This window comes from Phodopus roborovskii, unplaced genomic scaffold (genome assembly GCF_943737965.1).
Source record: "Phodopus roborovskii unplaced genomic scaffold, PHOROB, whole genome shotgun sequence".
Lineage (NCBI taxonomy): Eukaryota > Metazoa > Chordata > Mammalia > Rodentia > Cricetidae > Phodopus > Phodopus roborovskii.
The window spans coordinates 976,615-1,002,489 of record NW_026126598.1 but is presented as its reverse complement, the minus strand read 5'-3'; the positions used below and the strand labels follow the sequence as shown (position 1 = coordinate 1,002,489).

The window sequence follows — 25,875 nt, the reverse complement described above, 5'->3', positions numbered from 1 at the left end:
GTGCCTAGCTGCTCGAGTTCCCGTCCCACCCCCCCGCACCGCCGTCAGCACAGGCACGCACGCGCGTCCCCGCTGGGCTTCTCCACCTCTCGTTGTCCCCGCCCCACCCGCCCTGGTTACTAAGGGCAACCGCAGTGCGGCCGCACCTGAGCAGTGCGCTTGCGTGTTACTAACTAACATCCCTGGGTTTTGTTTTGTTTTTTGTTTTTTTTTTCTCCTCCTCGCCCTAGCCTCTGCCCTGCCGCAGCCGCAGGGAGCGGGGCGGCGCCCCCTTCCCTTCTGCAGAGATAGCATCGATCCGCCCGGTCCTCCCCTCTCTAGCAGACCGCCGTCGCGTCGGCGCCGCATCCTCCCCTCAGCATCGGGTGCGAGGACCAGCCCGGCCGCCAACGTCTCCCGGCGTGCACTGCGGCGAGCGCTCTGAGGGTGCGGGCGGGATGCGCCGGCCGGGCGGCGTCTCTTGAGTGTCCGTGCCCCGCGGCAGGGCCGCTGCGCACCCGCCTCCGACCGTCCCTGCCCATGGGCCGCGGGCCACCGCGAGGAGCAGGCCGAGCGCTGCAGCCGCCTGACGGAGCGTGGCAGGTGAGACGCGCACCTGCGCTGATAAGGAGGCTTGTCCTCGGGGCTGGGCTCCAGGCTGCGCACCGGCGTGGCGGGGGAGGCGCGGCGCAACGGCCGCAACCGCCGGCCCGGCCTGAGTACAAGCCGCATTGCAGGTGCGGGGCAGCGCCCCGGGGTCCGGCCCGACGCCGGCGGGATGCTGGGGGCCTCGGCCGCCGGCCCGCGCCCCACCCGCCGCCTCCCGGACCTGCAGCCCTGGAGTCCAGGTGTCTCCACGTTAAGTACTCTGCCCTGGGCTCCCGGGGCCCCGCGGACGCGCGCGCTGGCCACGCTCTCCCGTGGCGGGCAGCCACTCTGGGTTGCGGTCTCCTCGGGCTCGACCCGGCCCTGCGAGCTAATGTCAAGCCTCGAGTTATCTTTCGCAGCACGGTCTAGTCCACTGATGACAGTGAGGTGGCCAAGGAGAAAAATGTGACAGGTGGCACCGGTCGGTTTTATGACAAAAGTACGGGCTTTCAGACGCCTTTAGGAGTGTTAAAGCAGCCGGGCGTGATGGCGCACGCCTTTAAATTTCAGCTCTCGGGAGACAGAAGCAGGTGAATATCCGAGTTGCGGGGCCAGCCTTGTCTACATAGCGAGTTCCAGGCCAACTAAGTTTGAAATTAATTTAAATAGCATCGGTATTATTAAGTTATTTATATGCACTGACAAGAATTCTCTGGCATTCTCTTGCCGTTGAATTGTAGGGGGAAATGCCAGCTTTCCAAATGACTTTTACCTCCAGTTTCTCGTGTTTTCCTTTTGGCTAACTGTTCACCAAAATGGCTGAATATTCTAATATGTTTGGAAGAAAGGCTTTAGGACGTTTGCCTCTTTATGTGTTTATGTGCACATGTGTATACCGCTACTGAAAAGCCTTAAAATAAATTGGATTGCCCCTGCTCTGTGGCATATTATGATCAATTAGTTTCGTTTAGATTTTCGTTTGGGTTTGCTGTGTGGAAGATTGAATGAATGTAGGGCTCCATATAACATAAGCAAGCACTCTCCTACTGAGCTCTATCTAGCCCCAGCCCTAGTATAGAACAATGATTTGCACGAACAGAATTTTCCTATAACAACTTAAATGGCTCAAATTGATGTTTTGAAAATTAAACATTTTCAACATTGACTCTTTTTAAAGAAACACTCGAATCCTTTTGTTTAGAACAGCTCACTCATTCTGAGTTCTTAATGCTCATCCATCCTAGGTCAGAAAATTGATTTTAGGCTCATTATCTAATTGTCAGGATGTGTTTGCAGCAGGACTGATGTTAATTACTATGATGATGCTTTTAAGCAATACTTGTAAAGCATTCTCTCATATTTCTGGCAAGAAAATATGCAGAGCTTTTTTCTTCTGTCTAAAACAAGGTCAGCCATAAATAGATCCTAATGCATACTGGGCGACACATCTATTAACTAAGATTAACTATTTCCTGAACTGCATATACTCTGAGGGCAGTGTCAGGCACCCTGCAGTGCCATACATACAGAGACTGCTGCAAGTCCAAGTTCCAGGCCAGCTAGGTAGGCTCTGATGTTTCATCCCCGCAGAAGTATTTGGCAGGGAAGAGCCCGTGTCCTAATGATCTTCAGACATTTGAAGGTCTGCCATGCAGGAGGGATTTTATTGCTTTAGAGTAATTCCTGAGCAAGGAAGAGGACACTGAGTACTTACAGGAAGACAGCAAGCATCCCTGGTGATATAAAAGCAAAATTATGATCAGAACTTCAGCAGTGAAAAGAAGGGAGGGCTACTCTTCCTCGGGCCCCCTCCCAGTGCATCATGAATGGCAACTCAGGTGTGGAAGGGCTGTGTGCGGGTAGGGGGTGTCCTGTTAGAGTGTCTCTCAGGGTTCCAGTGATCACTGGATTCCCTCCTAGCTCTGTGGGGGTGGGTTTATTCTTAAATGTTCTGCTGCTGGCTTCTACAGCATGTTGACATTCTCCAGACACCTATTTGAATCCTGGGAAGATTGTAACTGAGTTAAATGTTTGGTGTCAGAGGTGACACCACCTCTGCACTACTTTGCATTGTTTTGGGGCCTTAGAGATAATAAAGTGCTCCCACTTTAGTATGTTATATACTGTTCCTCTGGCTTTTATTTCTGTGCTAATCACCTGGTCAAGAGAATTGTCTTTTGTAAGAAGGAAGGAAGAAGTCATTCTTGCTACAAATGCAGTAGTGCCATTTGTTCTCTGAGTCAGTGAGTTGTAAAGGTGTGCTTTCCTGAGCTGAGGACACTACAGATGCTAAAGAGATGACTCTTGTGCTTGCTCTGCATTTTAGGTTTATTTGATTACTCAAATATGACTCAAGTTTCATAGCAAAACAGTCGAATCATGCCTACCTAAAGTAGTTGTAGTCAGTATTTTCTGGATGGTTTCTAAATATATCCAGAGTAAAACAAAACCAAAAAGTAGAACCACTATAAATTGAAGAGAGGGCAAAAGGGCTGTCTTAGTTAGGGTTACTATTGCTGTGATGAAACACCATGACCAAGAGCAGCTAGGGGAGGAAAGGATTTATTTCACTCACAGTTCCATATAACAAATCATTATCAAAAGCAGTGAGGGCAGGAACTCACACTGCACAGGAACCTGGAGGCAGGAGCTGATGCAGAAGCCTTTGAAGAGTATTGCTTACTGACTTGCTCCTTCTGGTTTGCTCAGCTTGCTTCTTATAGAACCCAGGACTAATAGCCTAGGGGCGACCCCACCTATAATGGGCTGGGCCTTCTGACATCATTCACTAAATAAGAAAATGCCCTATAGGCATGCTTACAACCCAGCTTTAAAGGAGGCATTTTCTCAGTTGAGGCTCCCTCTCTCTGATGACTCTAGCTTGTACCAAGTTGACATAAAACTAGACAGCATAGGGTCTTTGTAACTGAAGAAGATAGATGTGTCCTGTTGTGCTAGGTCAATCTTGATCAACTGATTGACAATGGGAATAATAATATCACTTTAGAATAATGACCAAACTCCCAAGTGTGTGCACTGATTGGGGTTAGCACTCTGGGCTGTGGCCAATGAAACAAAGCAAGTTTCTGAGAGCTCAGAGGTCTGAAGAGCAGTGGGATGGTCACGAGGCCAGTGGAGTTTAAACTGTTAGGTCCTCTGGAACTGGAGTTCCAGATGGTTGTGATCCACCATATGGGCTCTGCATGAGATCCATAGTCATGGGAGTCTTTCCTAGTGGAAAGTGGCTGTTGCCTCCTCATTTGCTGTGCAGTTAAGAGTCTGTGAGCCTGGAAGTACATTTTCATATTGATGTTGCTTAAGGTATGTCTGCTACTATACATTGCAGTCCCAGGATTATTGTGGTCCTTGCCATCTGAAGGTTGCATATTTTACCCAGAAGTGAAGAATTACACTGAAAAGGGCTATCTTTGAAACCATGTGGGGGAGAAGGGTGCATAAAACACTGGCTTCACAAAGGAAAGTTTTGTCCCAGTTGTGGATGATTATCCTGGGATTGCTAATGGCTTCTAACCTAATTTCTCTAGTGATGTAGTAGGAAGCTATGCTCATGCTGTAATCTGATATCAGAGAAGCTATTTGAACTCTTGTCTCTCTAACCATCACATACATCACCCTAAGCAAAAGGCACAGGGGTTTATGTCTCCTCCCTGACTAGTGACATGTTAACAAGTCCACATTGAGAGGTACTTAAGCCTTGTATTTTGATAGGAAGGCTAAGGAAAGCTGCAGTTAGTTTTATGTTCATGTAGACAAGAATACAGTAGAGGTCACCGGTACTGCCTGTCCTTTTCAAGGTGTGTCAGTCTTTGTCTTTCATAGCGTTTGTGTCATCTTTATTTTTTGACTGGATGTCTTGACCAGACCAGAAATTTCCAGGAGCTGAACAACAGGGCCTCCCTGTTGTTCTGGGTGAGGAAAGGTGGTCCTTTGGCCACGGAGGAAGGATGTGTACCCTGCACTTGGCAATAGGTATTAGGTAAGCATACTTCCCAGGAAAAAAGTGGTCACGGGCTGACTAAGTGGCTTTGCATTACCCTGGCAGTATTTTACAGAAACTGAGCATAGGCACTTGCTGCCAAGCCTCATGACCTGATTTGGATCCCTACATCCTATATAAAAGATCTGTTTCTCCCATATCATCCTCTGACCTCCATACACTTGCCACACACATACCTAAGTATATTAATGTAAAATAAATTTTTAAGTGGTCGAGGCAGGTTTTGATGGTTTACCTTGGTACCAAGGTATGGTTTTGGAGTTCAGTGAGACAAACACCAAGTCCAGACCTTACTGGTGGGAGCAAAAAGAGAGGGACAGTAAACTGGAAAAAGCCAGAAGAAGACCTTAGAGACAGGTAGGGGTGGTCTTTTGGAGTGCTCTAACGTCTCAGCCATGGTTGAGACTCAGGACAGCTTTTCATGCCCTTGACTGGCTCTTGCTCATGGTGAACTTTGCCCAACAGCTTCTGGGGATGCACACATTACACCTGCAGAGCTGTTGTTTTGTTTTTGTTTTGCTTTTTTTTTTTTCCTGTGTAACAGCTCTGACTGTCCTGAAACTCACTCTGTAGACCAGGCTGGCATCAAACTCAGAGACCCACCTGACTCTGCCTCCCGAGTGATATGCTACCACATCTGGCAAAAGTTCTAGATTTTTTAATTGTTGAGTTCTTGTATGCAGTCCTGGGTATATCCTGTCTCTGCAAAGTGCTGCCAGGTACTTACTGCACACAGTTCCACTTTAAACTATTATCACCCAGTCCAGTTTTGGAAGGAACAGGGAGGAACACAGAGTTGTACACCTGTCATATGTGTCCTTCTAAGTCAACACACAATATGTTAAATACATGAATAAAATATTTTACAGGTTTTTGAACAGTTGCATGTCAGCCTTTATAGATAGCTATCTTCTGGATGAGTGGAATGACTAGAGGAACTCTGTGACAACCACTCCTGTTTGAGTGACCTGATCTAAACATGTTTATAAATGCCACTCTCCCCCAATAAGCTACTGTCATTTCCTAATGGCTTCCCTCAGTGCCACCCTTATGAGCAGAGTGACTCATACAGCACTATTAGTAAGCTGGGAGGCTCAGAGCATCCGCCTCTGTCCAACTCTCCCCTGCATTATCCCTTCTCTTTTTGCATCCAGGCAGAGGATACAGAGAAAAAGCTTTTGTCACTTCCAAGGGCCTGTTTGGAATATCAAGGGCTACCTGACTGCAAAGACTCTCTGGCAGACTCAGAGACACTGTTCCTACATGAGACCTAGCCTGGGATAGGAACATCATGGAGAGAGCCGGGCAACTCAAAAACATCTTGACAGTGTTATTCGCCAAGCAATAAGATTCATAAAACAGGCCTGGTGGAAGATAGTGTGAAGCTCATAACTGTCTTGAGGGCCCCACAGTCAAGGAGCCCCCACCAATGTCTCAGTGTTCTACTGTCAGTGTGAGGGTGTTTGGTCTTCTAGACAGAGAATAGCTACCATGAAGAGTGGAGACCCTTCTGTGTTGAGGATGGAGGCATCCCAAAGATGAGCTTACTTTGCTAGGGGCTGCTTAGCCTTTTCTCCTCCATTATACAGTCTTTGTTGTTTTTCTTTACTGTGTTGTGTTGACCACAAATAGTTACTCTGTCTTACCGTGTCTGCTTAAGTAGCAATGTATTATGCAGGTTTTACATTTATAATTTTTAAGTGTAGTGAACATATCAGGTTGCCATAATGTATTGATTTAACCTTCAAAGTTCTTAAAAAGCAAGTGTTCAAATGAGATGGTAGTAGTGCATTCCTTTAATCCCAGCACTCAGGAGGCACAGGCAGGATCTCCATGAGTTTGAGGCCAGCCTGGTCTACAGAGCCAGTTCCAGGACAGCGAGAGCTATTCTACAAAAAAACCCATGTCTTGAACAACAACAGCAACAACAACAGCAGCATACACCACCAGTGTTCAGAACTGTCCAGCTAATACCCTCAAAGACAGGTGGGTGTAGGTTTGCTTGTTGAATTTTAATTTCTTTATACTTCTTTAGGTATATACATATTGTTCCCTAATCATTTCAGTATAGTACTAGTCCTTAAGGAATTTAGGATTTTAGAAAGCAAAGTTTACATTAAAAATCATGTAATTACTTATATTTCAACATTGGCAGAGAAACATGATAGCTGAACATATTTTTCAGCCAATAGAATAATTTTATAGTTGCCATACTGTGTGATGTCCAAGATTTTTTTTAAAGGCTTATGAAGAGACTGTGTCCCCCTACTCTGAAAGGGTAGGGTAGGTATCTTTTAGCTTTGTGAGAATTCTTTCATGTGACTTAGTATGTGCTGGGATATCCAGCCTCCCTTAATCTAGACTCTGAGCTATGCAAGGGTCATATTAATGTTTGATCCTTTGCATATTCCAAATGGTGACCTTTAGTTCCTGGCACTAAGGCTAAAGAAAGATGCTTCCAAGAACCCAAATGATGGAAGGAGAGAACAAGTTGTCCTTGAACCTCCATACATATGCTGTGACAGTAAGTAAATTAAATAAATAAATAAATAATAAAAAAGGTTAAAAGGGGCTTTATAGAAAGAATGAACTACAAAACTTTATATTGCCACCCCACAAGACTACTCAATGCAACAAGAATGTGTTTAAGAGCCTCAAGAAAATGTTATGGCTTTGGTATCATCTTCCATGTTACATTGACTGACTTCATTCTTGTGCTTAGTACAACAACTTAGAGAGTTGGGGTGTTGAGGTGTTTTTTGTTTTGCTGTGCTTGGTCTTGATCACAGGACCTCAGCTGTGCTAGGCAATTGATACATTCTTAGCTCACTTATTTGTTATTTTTTTGGAGATAGTCTAAGTTGTCCAGACTAGCCTAAAACACTCTTATAGTTCAGGAGTCTCAAATTTCTAGTTCTGCTGCCATACCCTCCCAAGATTACAGATTGTACCATCAGGTTAGGCATTTTATTGTTGTTTTATTTTGTTAAAGATTCTTTTAAATGTGTATGGGTATTTTGTTTGAATATATGACTGTACACCATATGCATTCCTGGTACCCATGGTGGCCAGGAGAGGGCATTGGATCCTCTGAACCTTAACTTACAGATGGTAGTGAGCCACTAGGTGGGTGTGGAAACTGAACTTAGGTCTTCTGGAAGAGCAGCCAGTGCTCTTAACTACTGAGCCATCTCTCCAACCTCTGTTATCTTTAAACTTTAGTTTTGAACTATAATTTTGTACCAGAGTGGTTGTTTTTACATTAGAGCAAGAGCTGTTTTCCAAGTAGGAAACAATTTTGATTGACTCAGCACCAATTTCCTTAACTTCTCCATTATACTTGTACAATTGCAAAGCTTGGCCCTATGCTCGGGGTGTCCTGTTGACCACAGAACCTGTTCTTTTGTTTCTTCCATCCTGAAGACTTTTTACATGGGAATTTTACTGTGGGACATTCCCACTGGGCTACACCTGGTTTGGCTCCAGAGCGTAGCACCGAGCCTTAACCCATCTTTTGCTTAGCAGACACTGTTGTTTCCCTTGTTGCCCTCTATGTGAATCTTGCCTGAAAGCTTTCCAAGGATACAAAGCCTATACAAAATTTGGTTAGGAGGCAACCTGAAAAGCTGTGGAACCTCCTGAATTGAAAATATGTATTTGAAATTGTCCTTTTGGAAGCTTCTTTCTAGTGGTTTTGGGGCTATGGAATCAACTTACTAAGGTGTAAATTGGAGAACAATAACAGAAGCCCTGGGCGATTCAGTGGTTCAGTCCTTAGGGACCAGATCCACTCTGCCACTAAGAAAGGCTGAAGTTGGTTTTTATTTATTTATTTAATATTTTTGTTTTTTTCAAGACATTCTTAAGGTGCCTCTGAGTCGTCTTTCCACGGACACTTGAGAACCCAACACCTGTGCCACAATCTCTTCAATATCCTGGGACACTTTAGTCTTTTTAAAGTTTATTTAACTAGCAGTTTCCTTTGAACACAGGGATTCCCTATATATGAATTAATGCTAAAGCCTTTAAACAGTGTCCCCTGGAGATGACCTGTGTCAACTCTGTATAGACTTCAGAGAATGTCCACAGAATTTCTCTAGAAACACGTATAACTACAATACTGGAGTTGCCTTGTTTAAAGGGTTCCATATCTTGATTATCTTAGTGTTTAGACAAGAAAACCAAAATCTTCTGCCAAGGACTGAGAAGAAACACTCATAGTCACAAGCAACATGAAGTTTATGTGTGAGCCCAGGAAAGCAAGGAGGTGCCTGAGTTGGCCCAGCATGGGGGCAGATAGAGGGGAGCCCTCTGTGCACTTGCCTCTACAGCAGTGGAAGATTCAAGACAAGCTTACATGGGATTATTCTAATGGCTTGTTCCTGGATGGCTGCCCTTTTCTCCAAGGCCAGTAGCTCTCTACATTGAGAAAGCAGCCATGCCTGGCCAGGCATTGTCCCTCCTCTGAGCACTATATACCCACACTTGCCATTGAAACCCAATGAGAGCAGCAGAAGCCTTGAATAAGAACAAGAAAGTCACACCGCAGGGCAGAGCTACCCCTCCTAGGATCCTGCAGTTCATATTGGGTGCTGGGATCTCTTTGCTGTGGGGCTTCCTGGCTGTAGGTAGCACCCTTTCACCAGCTATAGTGACCCAAATGGCCCCAGATGTGGTCCCTGAGAACCATAGCTCCTCCACAGCTCTTGGTCAAGCCCTTTAGTGCACCAGAGAATCACATTCGTCATGTTCTTTAGTTCTGATTTTTTTTTTTCCAGCTGCTGTACATCCACAAAGAAACAATAGCCATGCAGATTGTCTAAGCAAAATAGTAATAGCTCACTCCCATTAAGACTGAGCAGGGATGAAACTATGCAAGCAAGTTAGCCCTTGGCAGGTACCATGTACCGAGTCTTCTGCCTTCCACTGTGTCTCACATTCTCACATGCTGTCCCTTCTTCCCTACTACCCTAGTTCTACACATCATCTAAGCCGTAGCACCAGTTGTGCATTTACACAAGTAAATGAACAGAATGAAGAAGGAGTCAGCAGCCATAGCCTGATAGTTATAAAGAGTAAGCCTGAGCCCCTCCTCCAACTAGCCAGTAAACCACAGCCTCTGTGTCGAGAGAGGTCACCTTGCACTGTACTGGAAGACAGTATGTATATTGTCATATAAGACAGCCAGTCACAAAAGCAAATTTTCAGGATTTCTAGGATGCATTGTAAATAATTCTGTTGATTCTAAAGCCCAGTTGTTTAAAACACTCAGTGGAAAGTAACAGTAGCATGTTTTCACAGTGTTCTGCACCAGCGCACAGACAGGCTGTATGTTCCTAACCCAGTACAGGGTTTGCTCTTCTGCAGCTGCAGGGCAATACTTCTCTGAGGTATTGTCTTCACATGAGCAGCAGCGTCTGCAAAACCAAACTTTTGGACTATTTACACTAAACAAAAAGTCTGTGCATAAGCCACTCGACTGCAGCTGTACAGTAGGAAAAGAGGGAAGGGAATTTTGAAGGACGCACTAGTAGTGTTTTTTCACTGCAGTGAGTGCTGGCTATGTGTTTGTGCTTGTGACTATTCCAATGGGGGGGGTGTCGTGTTACAGCAGTATAGTATGTCAGGAATGTGGACTTCAGAGTCAGGTTCAGAGTGAATCCAGCCCTGCTACCTGCAGCCTTTTGCTTGCTGAGATAAAGATTGGGTAAGAGTGTTCAATGAGCATGAAGCATAGCATCTGATCTTGTAAGCCTTTGTTACTTTCTTGCAGAGCTAAGGGACCTGGGACCACTGTACCTCTCCTCACCTGTGCTCTGCTTTATTCTGGCCAGTCTAAATTCTGACCTGGGAACTGCACCTCTATTGTATAGGACACCCCCCCAAGTTTCTACCTTGTCGTACAAACTTGTGTACAATTTTTTAAAATATGCTTTATGTGTGAGTGGTTTGACTACGCATATGTCTGTGAACCATGTGTGCATGGTGCCAGAGGAATCAGAAGAAGGTGTCAGATCCCCTGGGACTGAGGTTATAGATATTTGTGAGCTGCTGTGTGAGAGCTGGGAATTGAACTCTGGTCCCTCTGCAAGAGCAGCCAGTGCTCTTACCTGCTGAGCCACCCCCCCACCCAGCCATCATGAGCAGTTCTTAGTAAGTAATTTGGTGTTCTTGTAGTGTAAATCTTGTATTTGTCTGTCCCACCTTACTTCCGTACCTCTCTAAAGTCAAGTTGTGTGTGGTCACGGTATTGTAATGCTTCATTCATGTTTCCCTCCAAAGAGTTGCTTCCTCCTGCCTGGGTCTGCTGGTTCTCCAGGGCTCAGCTCAGCCCCAATCTTTCTAGAAGGGAAGCTTTGTACTTCCAGGCCCTATGCACTCAGCAGCAGTTAACTGGTGCCACCTGGTATCATACAAAGTGCCAGGAGTGCTGTGACAATTGAGGCCCCACCCTATCCTCTAGAGATCTCTGCTTGGAGGAGAGACTCTTCCCTGAGCTCCCTTATCCTGGCTCCTGTGCTTGATACTTCCACCTCAGGAGGTTTTTTTTTTTTTTTTTTTTTTTTGTTAACTTTCTTCACCCAAGTGATTGTAAGCATGGGCTGAAGTTATCAAGTGGGTGCTTTAGAAACATACTGGCTTGATAATCAAAAGGACTGATCATCCAGCTAGTGCAATAGGCTATATAAATGTCAAGATAAATTTAGGTAAGGTGTGGTTGCACATGCCTGTGACTTCAGCACTCAGAAAGTTGAGGCAGGAGGATAGTAGGTTTGAAGTCAGCCTTGGGTTATGTGGCAAGTTCAAGGCTGATCTAGGCAGCAGAATGGAACACTGTCAGAGTAAGTTCTAAACAAATTCAATGATGATGTTAAGCTCCTAGCTATCAGGATAACTTCTGAGGCTCAAGAGGTGCCTGGACTGATCATAGAACCTTGTCCATTAAAAGTTCATAGGTAGAACTGTCTGTACTGTTTCTATGGAGATTCTTACCTTGTTGGTTCAGGGTGTTCCTGATGCCTGGCCAGCTTGAGAAGACCACAGGTGATATTTCTGCAAAGCCATGAGATAGTTTTCTGCTAGTACTGCTCATTCTGATGGGTTACCCCAGAGAATAGTTAGCCTGGTTGCTGCCTGGGGAGAGGAGGATGCAGAAACAACAGAAGGGCGTAGGCAGAGTCACTGTCCTGCATGCCCTTGGCCATTGCTGTCCCAGCAGTCACTTGTGTCTATGATGTTCCCCATGGAATCAAAAGTGCTGGGTTGACTCCTCTGGGGCCTGGGGCTCCTACCTCCTCTGATAAAAAGTCTCAGGTACTGGTTCCACAAAGCCCAGGACTCCAGCAGGTAACCTATGATGGAGAGCCTGGTCATTGACCTCTTCTGGTCTACACAGCCCATTTAGTGATGCATCAGCCTCCTGCATTCCAGACCTGTTTTCTTGAGGAGACCTTGAACACAGAGGGACTCACTCCTTATCTGAGTGTGGTTGCCTGGAGTGGTTTGAAATAGCAACTCTGAAAGTGTGAGCTGATCTAATCGGAGTAAGAGGAACTTGGGAATAAACCCATCATTCAGGCCTCCATTGACCACAGGCTTCCCAGACAGGCTGTGTATCATGTTTCTATGCCTAATTGCCAGCTTCTGATCACATCTTTACAGCTCTAACCTCAGACTGTGCACTCTTTCAGAAGGAAGTGGATGTCAGTGGCTGGAGAATTGTTGATGGGCTTGTGTTTTATGATGGATGATGTCATCAAGATACAGGAAGGTAGATTGTTGGTAGAGGATGTACTCAGGGGTGATAGTCATTCTCTGCCTGTCTTGGGGGCACTAAATTGTTGATGCTGTAAAACTTACCTCCAGTCTACTCTTGTGTACTTGAGTGAAGTAATGACAGTTCTAGTCATCCAGGACCCCTGAATTGATGCTAGGAAATACATTGTTTCCTCCTTAGTGGTGCTCAATGATTGCCTTTTTCAGGAGAGAGCATGTGATCATTTCTTCTAACTATGAAGTGAGCTTTGGGGAGTACTGAAATGAAATTTAAAGTGTGCATTTACTTTGATTTTATATATATGGGTGTTTTGATTGCAGGGATGTCTTGTGTATCACTAGTGGGCAGTGCCCATGTAGGCCAGCTGAGAGTGTTTTATCCCCAGTAACTAGAATTACAAACAGTTGTAAGCCACTGTGTGGTTATTGGGATTTGAACAAAGATACTTTGGAAGAGCAGCCAGTGCTCTTAACTGCTAAGCCATCTCTCCAGCCTAGAATTTTTAAGAAGTGAAAAATCACTTATAACCCACCAACTAGAGAGTAATGCTTTAATACTTTTTGTCATGACTTACTTAAAACATGAAATTGCTGATACAGCTTTACACATGAGCTTTTCAGCTTAACCCATCACAGACATCTGCTCTTAACTTTTCATCTTTGCACAGTACAATTGTGCCATACTCCCTGAGTCCTCCCTGCAGAGCATTCAGAATCATTTATGTGGTAGGCTACGTATTGGCAAAAGTAAGAGTTTGTTTTTTTTTCTGTTGGCTTTTAGAAACCCCTGTTAAAGAAAATGTCCCTCTATGGTTAGAGTAGAGCACCCATAAGACATTTCTGCATAAAGTTTTCAGTTTTGGTTGACACTAGAGTCAGCTTGTTTATTGCTCGGAGACAATATACCAGCCATTCTGCTTTTCTTTTTTCCTGTTTTGGTTTTTCAGATAGGGTTTCTCTGTGTAGACCTAGCTGTCCTGGAACTAGCTCTTGAAGACCTTGAACTCACAGAGATCCACCCAACTGCTGGAATTAAAGGCTTGAGCCACCACCACCTGGCTTCTTTTTCTTTTTCTTAAACTTTCTTTTTATTTATTCTTCTCTCTTTCACATCATGTATCTCAATCCCATTCATTTCTTGTCCCTTTGTAGCCACCCTCTGCCCTTGCAACCTTCCCTCCAAACATAAAATTTAAGAGGACAAAAGCAAAAATCTCATTGTAGAAGCTGTAGTGACTATGGAGTGACATAGTGAGTTCCGCAGTAAACGCTTTTATCCACCTATCTTTACCTGCAAGTGTTCATTGTAAAGAGTCATTGGTCTGGTTCAGGGCCTCTGGTTCCTGCTACACTATCAATGCTGGGCCCTCACTGGAACTCCTCTTGGATATCCCATTGTTGCTCTATGTGTGGAGATGCTACTTTGGGTCTACAGGACCTGCCCCTTCACATGCTGCAGCAGACCGTAGATGGCAGTGGATGTTGGGATCCACCAACTTATAACTCTGGCTCTGGGCCTGGGTAGTTGCAGGGTTGGTCATCCCACCAGTTCTCCCTCCTGACTTCACCATAGCTATTCTGCATAATCTTGTAGCTGAAAGTCTTTTGTCCCTACAAGTCACCGTGCCACATAGGCAGCATGATGGCTCTTCAGGTAACGGAGAACTGCAGTTCAAATTCACAACTCCTATGCTGAGCTGTAGTCACACTTGTTTCTATTTGGTTTAAAAAAACAAAACATGGGCTGGAAAGATGCTCAGCAGTTTAGATAGAGCCCTTGTTGCTTTTGCAGATAATCCAGGTTTGATTCTCAGAACTCCAAGATAACCCGGAACCTTTTAAAAATCCAGTTCCAGGGGATCCAAAGCTGTCTTTTGACATGAGGTAAAACATTTTTAAATGTTTTAAAAATTAAAAAAAAAAAAACTATCTAGATTCTTTTGTTTAGGTTAATTTCACATGTATGAATGAGTGCATCATGTGGGTGCCTGGTGCCAGAGGCAGTCAGAAAAGGGCATTGGATCCCATGGAGTAGTTGTGAGCCACCATTGTGGGTGTCAGGACTGAACCTGGTCCTCTGCAAGACCAACAAGTGCGGTTAACCCGAGTCACCTCTCCAGGCTAAAGCACCCTAATTCCTTAAGAGTACCTTCTGTCTCTTAAAAAAAAATTGCCAGCTGGGCTGTGGTGGTGCATACTTTTAATCCCATCACTCCGGAGGCAGAGGCAGGCAGATCTCTGTGAGTTCGAGGCTAGCCTGGTCTACACAGCTAGTGCCAGGACAGCCTCCAAAGCCACAGAGAAACCGTCTCAAAAAAAAGTTCAATTACATCTCTGCTTTCAATATTTAGTGCTATAGTTTTTTCTTCTTTAACAAGGTATTTCTGGAGTCTTGTCAAATGCTTGCCCTTCTGGGAGCTGATGCCCTTTTTTCTTGGAGCCCTCACTCTTTAGGGGTTTTCAGATGACTTGCTCATTGAATTTCCTAAGTGCCTTTGCAAGCAGAAACAGGAGGTCCCCACAGCTTACAGCAGCAGTTCATTCATCTAGGTTACTGTGAATTCAGAATTATGTCTGTGTTGTCTTTATCACATGTTAAAGTTGCATTTTTAAGATGCATGTGAAGGTCAACAGACTGCTTGTACCTATGGGTCCCAGGGATCAAACTCAGGTTGTCAGACTTGGCACTAGGCACTTTTTAACTGCTGAGCATTTCAACAGCCTCCCTTCAGGGTGCATGTTAAAGCAGGCCCAAGGGAAGGCCACTACTTAGCCTCGGGCCATTTTTAGCCATTGGTAGAGTACTATAATTGGTTTAGAAGAACTTTTTACTGTCTCTGGGCTCCTGGCTCTGCCTGTCCATCTTTATTGGCTTCCCTAGATGGCCCCTCTCCAGTGGAGATGGAGCAGGAAGGTAGCTAAAGAAGTTCTTTTGCAGATGACCCAGGGTACTTTTATCTTTGGAAGCAACTAGAATTTGCTATTTCTTTCTCATACTTAGTGTTCAAGAAGTATCTAGTATGAACAAATAAACAGTTCAAAAGTAAATTTGTAGAGCCATGATCAAGTATTTACATAGCAGTAGGTCACTGATAGTGAGACTTACTGTATGCCAGGCACTAGAGCCCAGTGCACTTAGCACTGAGTGGGCTGTCAAGATCAGATTCTAGCTAAATGGCTTCACTTCTACCCCAGGTCTAGTCCCACCCTTTTCCTACCCTGTCCTTTTTGGTCCCAATGTGCTCTGTACTGTTCTCTGGACCTGAATTTCTTCATATGGAGACAGGTTGCTGGCCAGGAAGTTGGAGTTTGATTTTTGGGATTTTGTTTGTTTGTTTTTTCCTCAGGTATCCTCTAAGCCCAGACATCCACCTAGAAATCTGTAGCATACCTTCCTCCCTGGCCAGTATTTTTCCTGATAGCAGTACTTAAGCTTAAGGACACCAGAGCAGTATAGAAATTCCTACAAAAAGTACCAGTGGTCCTTAAGCCCTAACATTGAGATGCTATGTGGTGTAGTGCTCTAAAGATAAGTCCCTTCAAAAAGTAGGGGAGTCAGTGTATCCGCCATTCCTTCATGGAGAAAGAACCCATTGCAGATGAGCTATAACTAATTGATGAATAGACTCAAGAATAGCTTGCTCTAATCAATCTCCAGTCACATATTCTTCAGTCACACATGACAATTTCATTCTCATATTCTGAAATAATTACCACCATGGCTTTGTGAATTAGGCTGCTTTGGATAGCCCAGAGCCTGTGTTTAAATGAGACCCCCCCCCAAAGATACTCATTTCTCTTCATCTGCTAAATGTAGCTGCTTTAAAATATCTTCTCAGGCTGTCGAGACATTATGGAATGAGGTCATGTTCAGATCAATACTGCCGCAGTGCTTTTTGATTAATGTGAGGTTAATGGGCACAGCCCTCTCCTCAGCCCCATGGTGGAGCAGGATAAAATTATCTGAAATGCATACATAATGCATGAGTTCTTGGGGGAGGGGAGAAAGGGCAGAAGGTGGGGGTTGCCCAGAGTAGTCCAGGCAGGAGACCAGGGTATGCAAAGGCCCTGTTCTGCAGGGTGTGGCAGATAAAAGAGGGACAAAGAATACTATGGTGATGAGCACAAGAGCATATTGGGGACCTGAAGGGACAAGGCTAGAGACGTGGCAGCCTGTCCAGATTAGTGCAAGCATCAGATGCTTGCCATGAAATGTAGGCTAGATGAGTATGTGCATAGAGGGGTGCTGTAAAAAGGATATGTTTCAGAAAGGGGAATGAATATCTGAACCTGGCTGTGAGTCTCCCCCTCCCCCACCATAGACATACTCAAATGGTGTCTGGCAACTACTTTTGACCCAGGACACCTTATGCTGAGTCAGTCCTGAGAGGCCCTGTCAGCCTGGCTATTGGACAGAGAGAGTGAGTGTAAAATCTGACCCTTGGCCATTCCTGCTGGTATCCAGGTCATGACACATATTGAGGGTGGAATTCCACTTTGTTTTTGTAATACCGTTCTTTTTATTTGTTGGTTTCTTTTTGGTTTTTGTTTTTCAAGACAGGGTTTCTCTGTTTAGCTTTTGGAGGCTGTCCTGCAACTCACTCTGTAGGCCAGGTTGGCCTTGAACTCACAGAGCTCCACCTGCCTCTACCTCCCAAGTGCTGGGATTAAATGTGTGCATCACCACCACCCAGCTCCCTTTAGTTTTTCTGAAACAACCTTGATTTACAAGGTGCTGGTGAGGCCCAGAAGGCTGGGCCTTTGCCCACCTTCTTGTCTTAAAAGCAGGGTTTGTAATTGTCTGGGAAATGGACAGAAAACCCAGAAGGGTAAAGATCCATGTCTGCTCAGAACAGGCACAGTACCTAGTCTCCACCTTGCAGGAAAACTGTCATCCACTCTCCTCTGGAGCTAAATTACATCAGGTTTGCTTTGTCAGAGGTTGGATGTCTGTGTATACTATGGGAAGCATTTGCCTTCCTGTGTAAATCTACATCTGCCCAGCCTTAAGGTTATTGTTGCAGACCCAGAGGCTGAGGGGACCTGCCGGGTTCAGTGCATTTCTTGGTTTACTTGTTTCAGTGAGGACATGCCTCTGTCCTGCAAAAGGGCTGCCAGAGCAGATGACAGAGTGCTAGTGCAGCTTGCTCCATAAGGAAGGTCTTAGTGCCCTGGAACGAGGAGGCAACCAGCACCTGGGAGTGAGGGTGGGAACTGGGCTGTAGTGGCATCTTGTTCTGCTAATAGATTTGAGGTACTGGCCTTAGGCTGTGGCCTCAGTTTGCTGGCCATGATCCCTTATAAGGAAAAGAAGGAGTCTTAAACTCATGATCCTCCTGCCTGAGGATCCTTATAAGGGATCATGTCTGTCCACACACCTAAGCCACACTCCAAGGCCAGTACTTCAAATCTATTGGCCGAACAAGATTCCACTACATCGGGCTTGGCTATTGACAGGCCATTTATTTGTCTTAATGATGGCAAGGATGGTTGCAGTCAGGGCCCTTGTCACCAAGGCCTCCATTAGTGCTGAGTTATCCCCAGAAATGGTGGTGCAGTTCCCTGGGAGCTACTGCAGCTGAGTCTTTAGCCCTCTACAGAACAAACAGTGACCTTCCCTGATAGATCTGCTGAACACAGGGAGTATGGTTGTGAACTGATGGTGTTCTATGGGACCAGTGAAGTAACTGCAGCAAGTGTCTAAGTGTCTCATCATTCCAGTCAGTCAAGGAAACCTTGTTAAAGAACACCTGTTATCACTGCTAGAGCTGTCTGGAGAGAAAGACCACAGGTCTGTGTGCATTCACTGGGTTTGGGCCAGGCCCTGGGAATAAGAGTGGCTTGGAACCTTCCATGCAACTGAGGGTAGAGTCTCCAAGAGAAGAGGACTGGTGTCTAGCCCCTGCTGCTTGCAGAGTATTGTGAATTAGTGGTGACTCTCAGCAAGGCACAGAAACAGTCGAATCACCCTTGGGCAAAGACCACAGTTCAGAACCATGAGCAGGGTGCTGCCCTTACCATACAGGATGGCAGTATTGGCAGGAAGCTCAGAGGAGCCATCTGCAAAAAAAAAAAAAAAAAAAAAAAAAAATACCACAATTGACTCCATCCATCACACCAACCAGTTCCAGACCTGGCAGTGTACCCTTTCCCATGTGTCTGACTCTTCAGTCTGCTTGGGGCTAATTCCAAGTCCTGCATACTGTCTATAATGATGGTGTGGTATCAGTAGCTCAAGAGAAAAGCATCATTATTGACTTAAACTGTGCAGCTCTTTTCCCCATGGATTCAGTAGCACTACCATCCTGTCCAGATGGTAAGAAAGTCGCTTAGTCATCTCAACACAATCCAGTCCCACGTGCTCATGCCTTGTCCCATAGACCTGCATAGGCAGATCTCCTCTTTGGAGCCTACCTATTAGGGCATCCCAGAAAAGGGATATAAGGGGACCTAGAGTCATGACTACCACAGGGCTGTCAGAGTACATTCATATGTTCAGGGGCCAGCAAGCCTTCCCAGGTGGTGCATAGTAAGTACTCCTTGCACACCTGGGTTTGTTCTAGGATAATAACTGCAGTAGCAAGATGACAGTGAATTCCTGAGTCCAGAGTTAGGTTCAAGCACTGATTCCCTAAAGGCAGTCTAAAGAGGAACAGTTCCTCAAACCATACTTAAATGGATTTCAAATAAAACTTACTTATCACCCAGGGATTGGGACAGGGTGGTCACTGAGGGGCCCAGTATAGATTATAAAAGCCAAGTTATCTAACTCCCTGTGTAGAGATAGGTTATTTTCTCAAAGATACATGAGATGTCTTAAAGTTTGGACTATCAGAGTACATAGTTTCTGTGGACATGCATGCCTGTGAGTTACAGACCTGAGAAGCCCCTGCCAACTTGGGCCTTGGTGCTTGTAGGTCACCATTGTTTAATGTGGCCTCCTGGGTGCAGGTACTGGACTGGGCTTAGGTTGGACAGTGGGCAGGGATGTGAGACACACAGCCTCATCTGAGTCTGGGGCTTGGAAAGCAGCAGAGCTTAGGCTGAGACCTTGGGGATCCTGGGAAGGCAGATAGAGGAGGGTGTCAAAGGCTGTCCTGCCATTGGAGGGCACTGGTAAGCTCTGCAGGGAGCTGCTCTACTGGCAGTGCACTGGAGCTCCACAGAGAGCCAGGGAAAGTGGAGGTAGCAGCTTAGGCTGGGCAGAACAGTGGGACCCTAAAACCTCCACCTCCCCAGCGACTGTGTGGAGCAGGAAAGGGAAGAGGAAGGAGCCTGTCCTCTGCAAACAAGGGAAAGGCATCTTGTCAGGACTCACTTCCCAAGCCTGCAGACCCCAAGCACATGGGTCCAGGTGGGCCCCAGACTTTGTGCCAGGGTGAGCAAGAAGGGCTTCTGAGTGAAGGAAACCATAGTCACGGCTGAGAGGCAGGACAGCAGGCCAGGCTGCCTTTGTGACCCGATGCTCTACTGTGGGTGTGGTCCCAGGGACTGTCCCTCACATGACATCCTCTCACTTTGCCTGGGTTGTACTGGATCCTCTGTTGTGGTCACTTTCCTCTTCCAAGGCCATGCACTTGGCACGAAGTATTGGGAGCTTGAGTTGTAGGGTTCACCTTGCCCTTGCAGCTAGTTAGTTGCTAAGGCTGCTGACATGCCTTGGCTAGTAGCTTCCATGGATGAAGCTTACCTGCTTATGCCCTCCAGACCAAAATTTGTTCTTTGCCCTGGTCTGCTTCCTCTTGACATAACCCCCTAATTCTGATGTCCTGTTTTTGGGGTGTATTTATGTCACCTTAGTTCTGCTGGGATGTGTTATTGTCTGCTTGGCCCTGTCAGTCATTTTTCTATTTCCTTTGAGCATTTTCCAACTCTCCTACAGTCAGAGCTGGGTGGGGCCTGGCTGCCTCAGCAGATGGTGAGTACAGGCACGTCTGAAGTCCCACTGCCACCACAGTCATATGCTGAGCAGATGTCATAGGCATGCTAGAGGTCCTTGAGAAACGGGGCTCCTTCAGGAAGGGCTCTGCATCGTGGCTATTAGGATAGGCACACAGAGTCCATGTTCTGTCCCTGCCCCTCTTATCCCAGTAGCTTCCAGGTAATGAATAGGAGGCCCCTGCAGGTGGTCCTGGTTCCAAGTTCTCTATGGGGTTTTATTGCTTCCTAGTGATGGAATCTCTTGGGGTTGCTTTGGGCCAGTCACATGTGTCAGGATAATGGAAAGATGGGCCCTGAACTTGAATAAACCCTGCTCCATACCTACTGACTCTTCAGTCTACTTCTGAACCTCTTCCTGTCCAGAAATGAGAAGCAGCGTGGAGTCTGTACTGGGTGCCACTCATACCCTAATCAGCTTCTCACAGAGACCTGGCATATGGCAGGTGATCTGTGAGAGATGGCTTAAGGGTCTGCACCTCAGCAATCAGAAGGGGGCCCTGGAGCCCCAGGACCTCACCTGCTCTCCACAGATTTCCACGACATGTACCCAGAGCCCCAACTTCTCTCAACTCTCATGCTGGGGATACTGACCAACATTTTGTGTTTCCTACAGGTCACCTGGATGTCAGCATGGCAGCCACAAACCTCGAGAACCAGCTGCACAGTGCACAGAAGAACCTGCTCTTCCTCCAGCGGGAGCACGCCAGCACACTCAAGGGACTACATGCTGAGATCCGGCGGCTGCAGCAGCACTGCACAGGTGGGGGCAGGCCGATGGCTACAGAACCAGAATCACCATCAGGATGTGCAGTCTGGTCAGCAGCTGTGCCAGGCCCACTCCCCATGATATGTCCACACTTTAACCCTCTGTTGCCCATACCCCTGTAAGTCTTAGCCCACACAGCATCATGGAAGCACTGAGCATTCAGCTGCCAGCCTTGCCCTAGAACAGCAGGTGCCTACAGCACTCAGCCACAGCGTAGCCTACAGTACACAGGGTACTGCTTGCTCGCTTTCTGCTTATTGGGGTGTATTCTGGGAAGATGAGGAAGGGAACTCTTGAGGGACAGGTCCTTTTGCAGCCCTGATAGGAACCTTGACCTCTGGTGTTTCTTACATCAATCCTTGGAGCTGCCAGCCCTGCTTCTACAGTGCAGAACTCAATGGGATTTGATGCTGTTTTCAGAATGATGTGACGTACTCCATGATAATCAATGTGTCATGTTTCCTTTGCAGATCTAACATATGAGCTGACACTCAAAAGTTTTGAACTGACAGGTAAGAGCTCCTCCTCACATGTGGGTGCATCTTGTTTTCTTTGTAATATATTCCCACTGGTCACGTGCTTAGGATCCCTTTTGCAATGAGTGGTTTCCCGGAGCAAAGACAAGTTTAGAACACTCAGACCCCTGTGGGCTGGAGTGATGAGTGGCTTTTTTTCACTTCCCATTGATAATATGTCTAGAATGTCTATTATATACTTTTAAGAATATTCTAACTTTCCTACCATGAATTTATCTTTATCTGTAATCCAGAAATAACCTTCAATGTGACTTTCCAGAAAGGAGGAAAAGTGAGACTAGGCAGAAGGTCCTCCTACCCCAGTCTGCAGGGCTTAACCAAGCCTTGGCCCAAAACCAGGCGCTCTGTAATGGGGGGAAGGGGGGTGTGTGGGCTTCCATTCATGGCCCGGAGGTTGGGACCATCATTCTCTGGACTGCAGTCTAGATATGCAACCCTCAAGGGTATAGCAAACCAGTGGTGGCCAGAGCAATGACAGGGACAGGGTCTTCTAGAAACTCTGAGCCCATTAAGACTGGCTGGGACTTAAGGTTTAGGACATGTATCTGGGGGCCTTTTCCCTAACTAAGCTCTACAAGGGCAGTTTGCTCTCATCAGAGTCCAGTCTTTGTTGAAACCTCAGCTCACATCACTGAGCACTTGTCACTGAGCACTCCTGTCATAGTTTTGCCTGAGTGGGTGGAGAAGGCCCTGTCAGGCTTCCTAGGCCTTGGAGCAGGAGCCGACCCACCAAAATCTCTCCATAGAGCCAAGACACCCGGGTCCTTGCCAGGAACTCAGGACAAGAGTTGCAACTTGTTGTGGTTGGGCTATACCCCACCCCCACCACGGCAGGTCTTGGGCAGGCACTGCCCATGCTGTGGGAGCCAGGGTGTTCTCACACCTCCCCCTTTTGCCCAGATTAGTCTGCAGCAGCTCTGAAACCTGTCTCAACCCCCCTCACCACCCCTTTAGAACACCCTCAGCAGCATTATGGCTTTTATCAAAGGTGTATGAGCTGCTACTTCAGCAGAGGGGGCAGTTTGAAAAGCCTCTGGGTGGGTTTTGTGAGGGCATGTCCCATCCTCTGGGGTAAAACTAGTGCTCAGTTCAGTGCGCATCAAACACAAGCTCAGAAGGCAGGTCAGAAAGAATCCTGATTCTCTCTCCTGAAGGCCATGAAGCCTGTGGTCAGTGACACAAGCTGGCTCAAGCAGTACTGCTCGGTGGTTATGAGCAGTTGCTCTACACCTCTCATGGGGAACAGAGGACTGTGGACTAGACAAGTTGGAAGTTTCTAGAGAGGATGTGTGTAGAGGAGCAGGGGTACCAGTACCTCCTAGAAGCACCTGCCAGATCCAGGCAGACCTGTACCCGAGAGCAGACATCAGGGTAGCTAGGTCATTTTCAGAGGACGACGGTGCTCGCCCAGACCTCTCAGGGATAGGAGGCCAAAACAAGCACCTTACTGAGGAACCCTGGATCTCTGTTCTGTTGGGCTAGGGCTGTGTGCCTGACAATGTCTATAATGGCCCTGAACCTGTGACTGTCAAGGACTGTGTCCTTCACCAGCACTAGGGAGTCTGCGCTAATGTCTCAGGTCTATCAGGCCTGTTAGCATTCCCTGAAGACATAGATCCCAGAATTATGTCTGCTGGGATGCAACCAAAGACCTGAGGTTATAGACTTCCATGCTATAGATAGGGCTGAGATGGGAGGGCCCACCCGCAGGGCCCACCCGCAGGTGTTTGGAGGAAGAGCAATGGATGTCAAGCCTGATCTAGTGCTGTAGGGGTTTTTATATTCTCTTGGTTATGGCTAAAAACACAACTCATAGCTGACATTGCATCATATCTAGGGCTACCATTTACTGATTCAGTCTCCCTCTACACACAATCATACACATCTGTGTTCACCTGCAGAGAGTTTGCAGTATATACTCACCCATAGGGCTTCTACTAACTCAGTCTACATGAAGCTGCTGGCTTAGGGAGTATATAGTATGCTCCCAGTACCCACAGGCACTGCAGGGCTAGCTGCAGATTTTGGATGCACAGATCTGGAGTTGAATCAATTATAGTGGTCACAACATAGAAAAACAAAGGAGACGGGCAGCTCACATTCATGTGGGTGTGGAAGGCATGGAACAGATGGACTTTCATGTCAGACTGGCAGCTTGTTGGCCCGTGAGGAGTCATTTTTGGCCAAAGAGGAAGAGGAGAGCATGGCAGATTGAAGGAGGCCTGGGAGGTGGCGGTACCCAGTGGGAAGTAGGACCAGTAGCACCAAAGGTAGCAGAGAGGAAAACTTCTAGATTGGGGTAACTGGGAGAATGAAGGTGGCAGAAGACAGGGTCTAGGCCTGAGGGACATGTCTGACACCCTTCACTTGTAGAGCTGGCACTCCAGAGACGCTGACTCCAGCTGACGCTCAAGCTGTTTTAACTTCAGCACCTTCAGATTCTGGAGACGTTCTTTTACGCAGTAAGCCAGGGAACCAAGAGCTGGGAGGGGCCTTAGAGACCCCCTGATTCGCCTTTAGTGGGAGCAGGGTCTGCAGGCCATCCTGCACCCTGCCTACCATAGGGCTCCTCGCCAGGGCCCTCCACACAGGCCATGAGCATCTCCTTCCTCTGCTAGGCTCTGATCTGGCACCTGACTCTTTCCTGCAGGAGACGGCTCCTCCAGAACAACGGAGCTGAAGAGGCGCTGTGAAGAGCTGGAGGCCCAGCTGAAGGCCAAGGAGGAAGAAAACCACAAGTTACTGCAAGAACTGGAGCAGAAGAATGCTGCCATCGCTGTGTTGGAGAACACAGTCCGGGAGAGAGAGAAGAAGTACCTGGAGGAGCTGAAGGTCAAGAGCCACAAGCTGAGCATGCTGTCCGGTGAGTTGGAGCAGCGCGCCAGCACTGTGGCCTACCTCACCTCACAGCTGCATGCAGCCAAGAAAAAGCTACTGAGCTCCAGCGGCACCTCTGACGCCAGCCCAGCCGGCAGCCCTGCACTGGCCAGCTATAAGCCCACACCCCCCAAGGACAAGCTGCCCGAGACACCCCGTCGGCGCATGAAGAAGAGCCTGTCAGCCCCGCTGCACCCTGAATTTGAGGAGGTCTATAGGTTCGGAGCTGAGAGCCGCAAACTCCTTCTGCGGGAGCCGGTGGATGCAATGCCTGATCCCACCCCATTCCTGCTGGCCCGGGAGTCTGCTGAGGTTCAGCTCAAGGAGCGGCCTCTTGTCATACCTCCCATCGCCTCAGACCGTGGCACCAGTGGGCAACACAGCCCAGCCCGAGACAAGCCACACAAGACCCACATCGGGGTGGCTCATCGCATCCATCATGCCAGTCCACCACAGGCCCAGCCTGAGGGGGAGACCAGGGCTGTGGACCAAGTGAACACAGGGAAGGTGGTGCGGAAGCACTCAGGGACGGACCGAACTGTGTGAAGCCTGCGGCCACCACCGCAGCCATCCGTGCACTGTGAGCGCCACAGGGAACCTCACCCACCCTTCCTCATCCCACCCATGCCAAACGTTTCCTACCGTCGCAGCCTGGCTCCTGGCCCCATAGTGACACAATGCTATGATGGTGTCCCCACTGAAGATATTTACTGGCACTGTGGCCAATGCCTGCATGCCAATAGCTTGCTTCCAGCCCCATGCCATGAGATCTCGGCACACTCCTAGACAAGGCCCAGACCACGGCTGCATCACATGTTACACAAATCAGAAGTGCTTGAAGTCAAAGCAAAATAAGGACCCACCCCTCCCAAGATCCAGGGCAGCCTATGAGAGCAGAGCAGGAGACTCCTACCTGAGCAGCTGTATGTCACATGATCTAAGCAAGATGACCTCACCCCTCACGTCACCCCAATATGGTTTTTTTGTTGTTTTTGTGTTAGTTTCATCCAAATTTTCAGGATCCAACAAATGTTTCTTTCTAAACCCACCCTCCTCCTCTCTTTTTGAAGCACCAGGGGACTATGGAGGAAGTGGGAGGAAAGGACTAGCAGGTGGGTGTGGGAATACTTGCAGCCCCGAGCACTTGCTGAGATGTTGGTGCTGCTGCATTTCTGGCAGAAGCTGCTTTCTGTCCTGCCTAGGCTCCACACTGCCTCCCTGTCTCTAGCTGGCCAGGCCAGTATAAGAGAGGCAGCCAGTAGCCATTGTTCCCATCCCCAAGCCACATAAAGGCCCTGGGAGAGGAGGAGTCTGGAACTTGGGCAGGAACTGAACTCTTGGGAACCCTGTCCCAGCAGCCTCAGCCTTCTGTGTTCTTGCCAGCAAAGGGCATG

General features: G+C 47.3%; 1 protein-coding gene across 2 annotated transcripts; it reads left to right on the top strand.

Annotated features, from left to right (window-relative positions):
• Window positions 1-432: 432 nt before the first annotated feature.
• Ccdc92 (coiled-coil domain containing 92) lies at window positions 433-25,322 on the top strand. Of its 2 annotated transcripts, none has more exons than XM_051204826.1 (4): window positions 433-582; window positions 20,916-21,062; window positions 21,539-21,580; window positions 24,255-25,322. In XM_051204826.1, exons 2-4 carry the CDS (start codon window positions 20,933-20,935, stop codon window positions 25,025-25,027), a joined length of 945 nt encoding a protein of 314 aa, XP_051060783.1. In that variant the 5' UTR covers window positions 433-582; window positions 20,916-20,932; the 3' UTR covers window positions 25,028-25,322. The 2 variants fall into 2 exon arrangements, with proteins under 2 accessions (XP_051060783.1, XP_051060784.1); XM_051204827.1 differs by lacking the exon at window positions 433-582 and adding an exon at window positions 689-837.
• Window positions 25,323-25,875: the final 553 nt, after the last annotated feature.

Coding starts and splice junctions, on each gene's coding strand:
- Ccdc92 (XM_051204826.1), top strand. CDS start 20,933: ATGGCAGCCACAAACCTCGAGAACCAGCTGCACAGTGCACAGAAGAAC. Junction 21,063..21,538: donor GCTGCAGCAGCACTGCACAG/GTGGGGGCAGGC, acceptor TTTCCTTTGCAG/ATCTAACATATGAGCTGACA. Junction 21,581..24,254: donor CAAAAGTTTTGAACTGACAG/GTAAGAGCTCCT, acceptor TCTTTCCTGCAG/GAGACGGCTCCTCCAGAACA.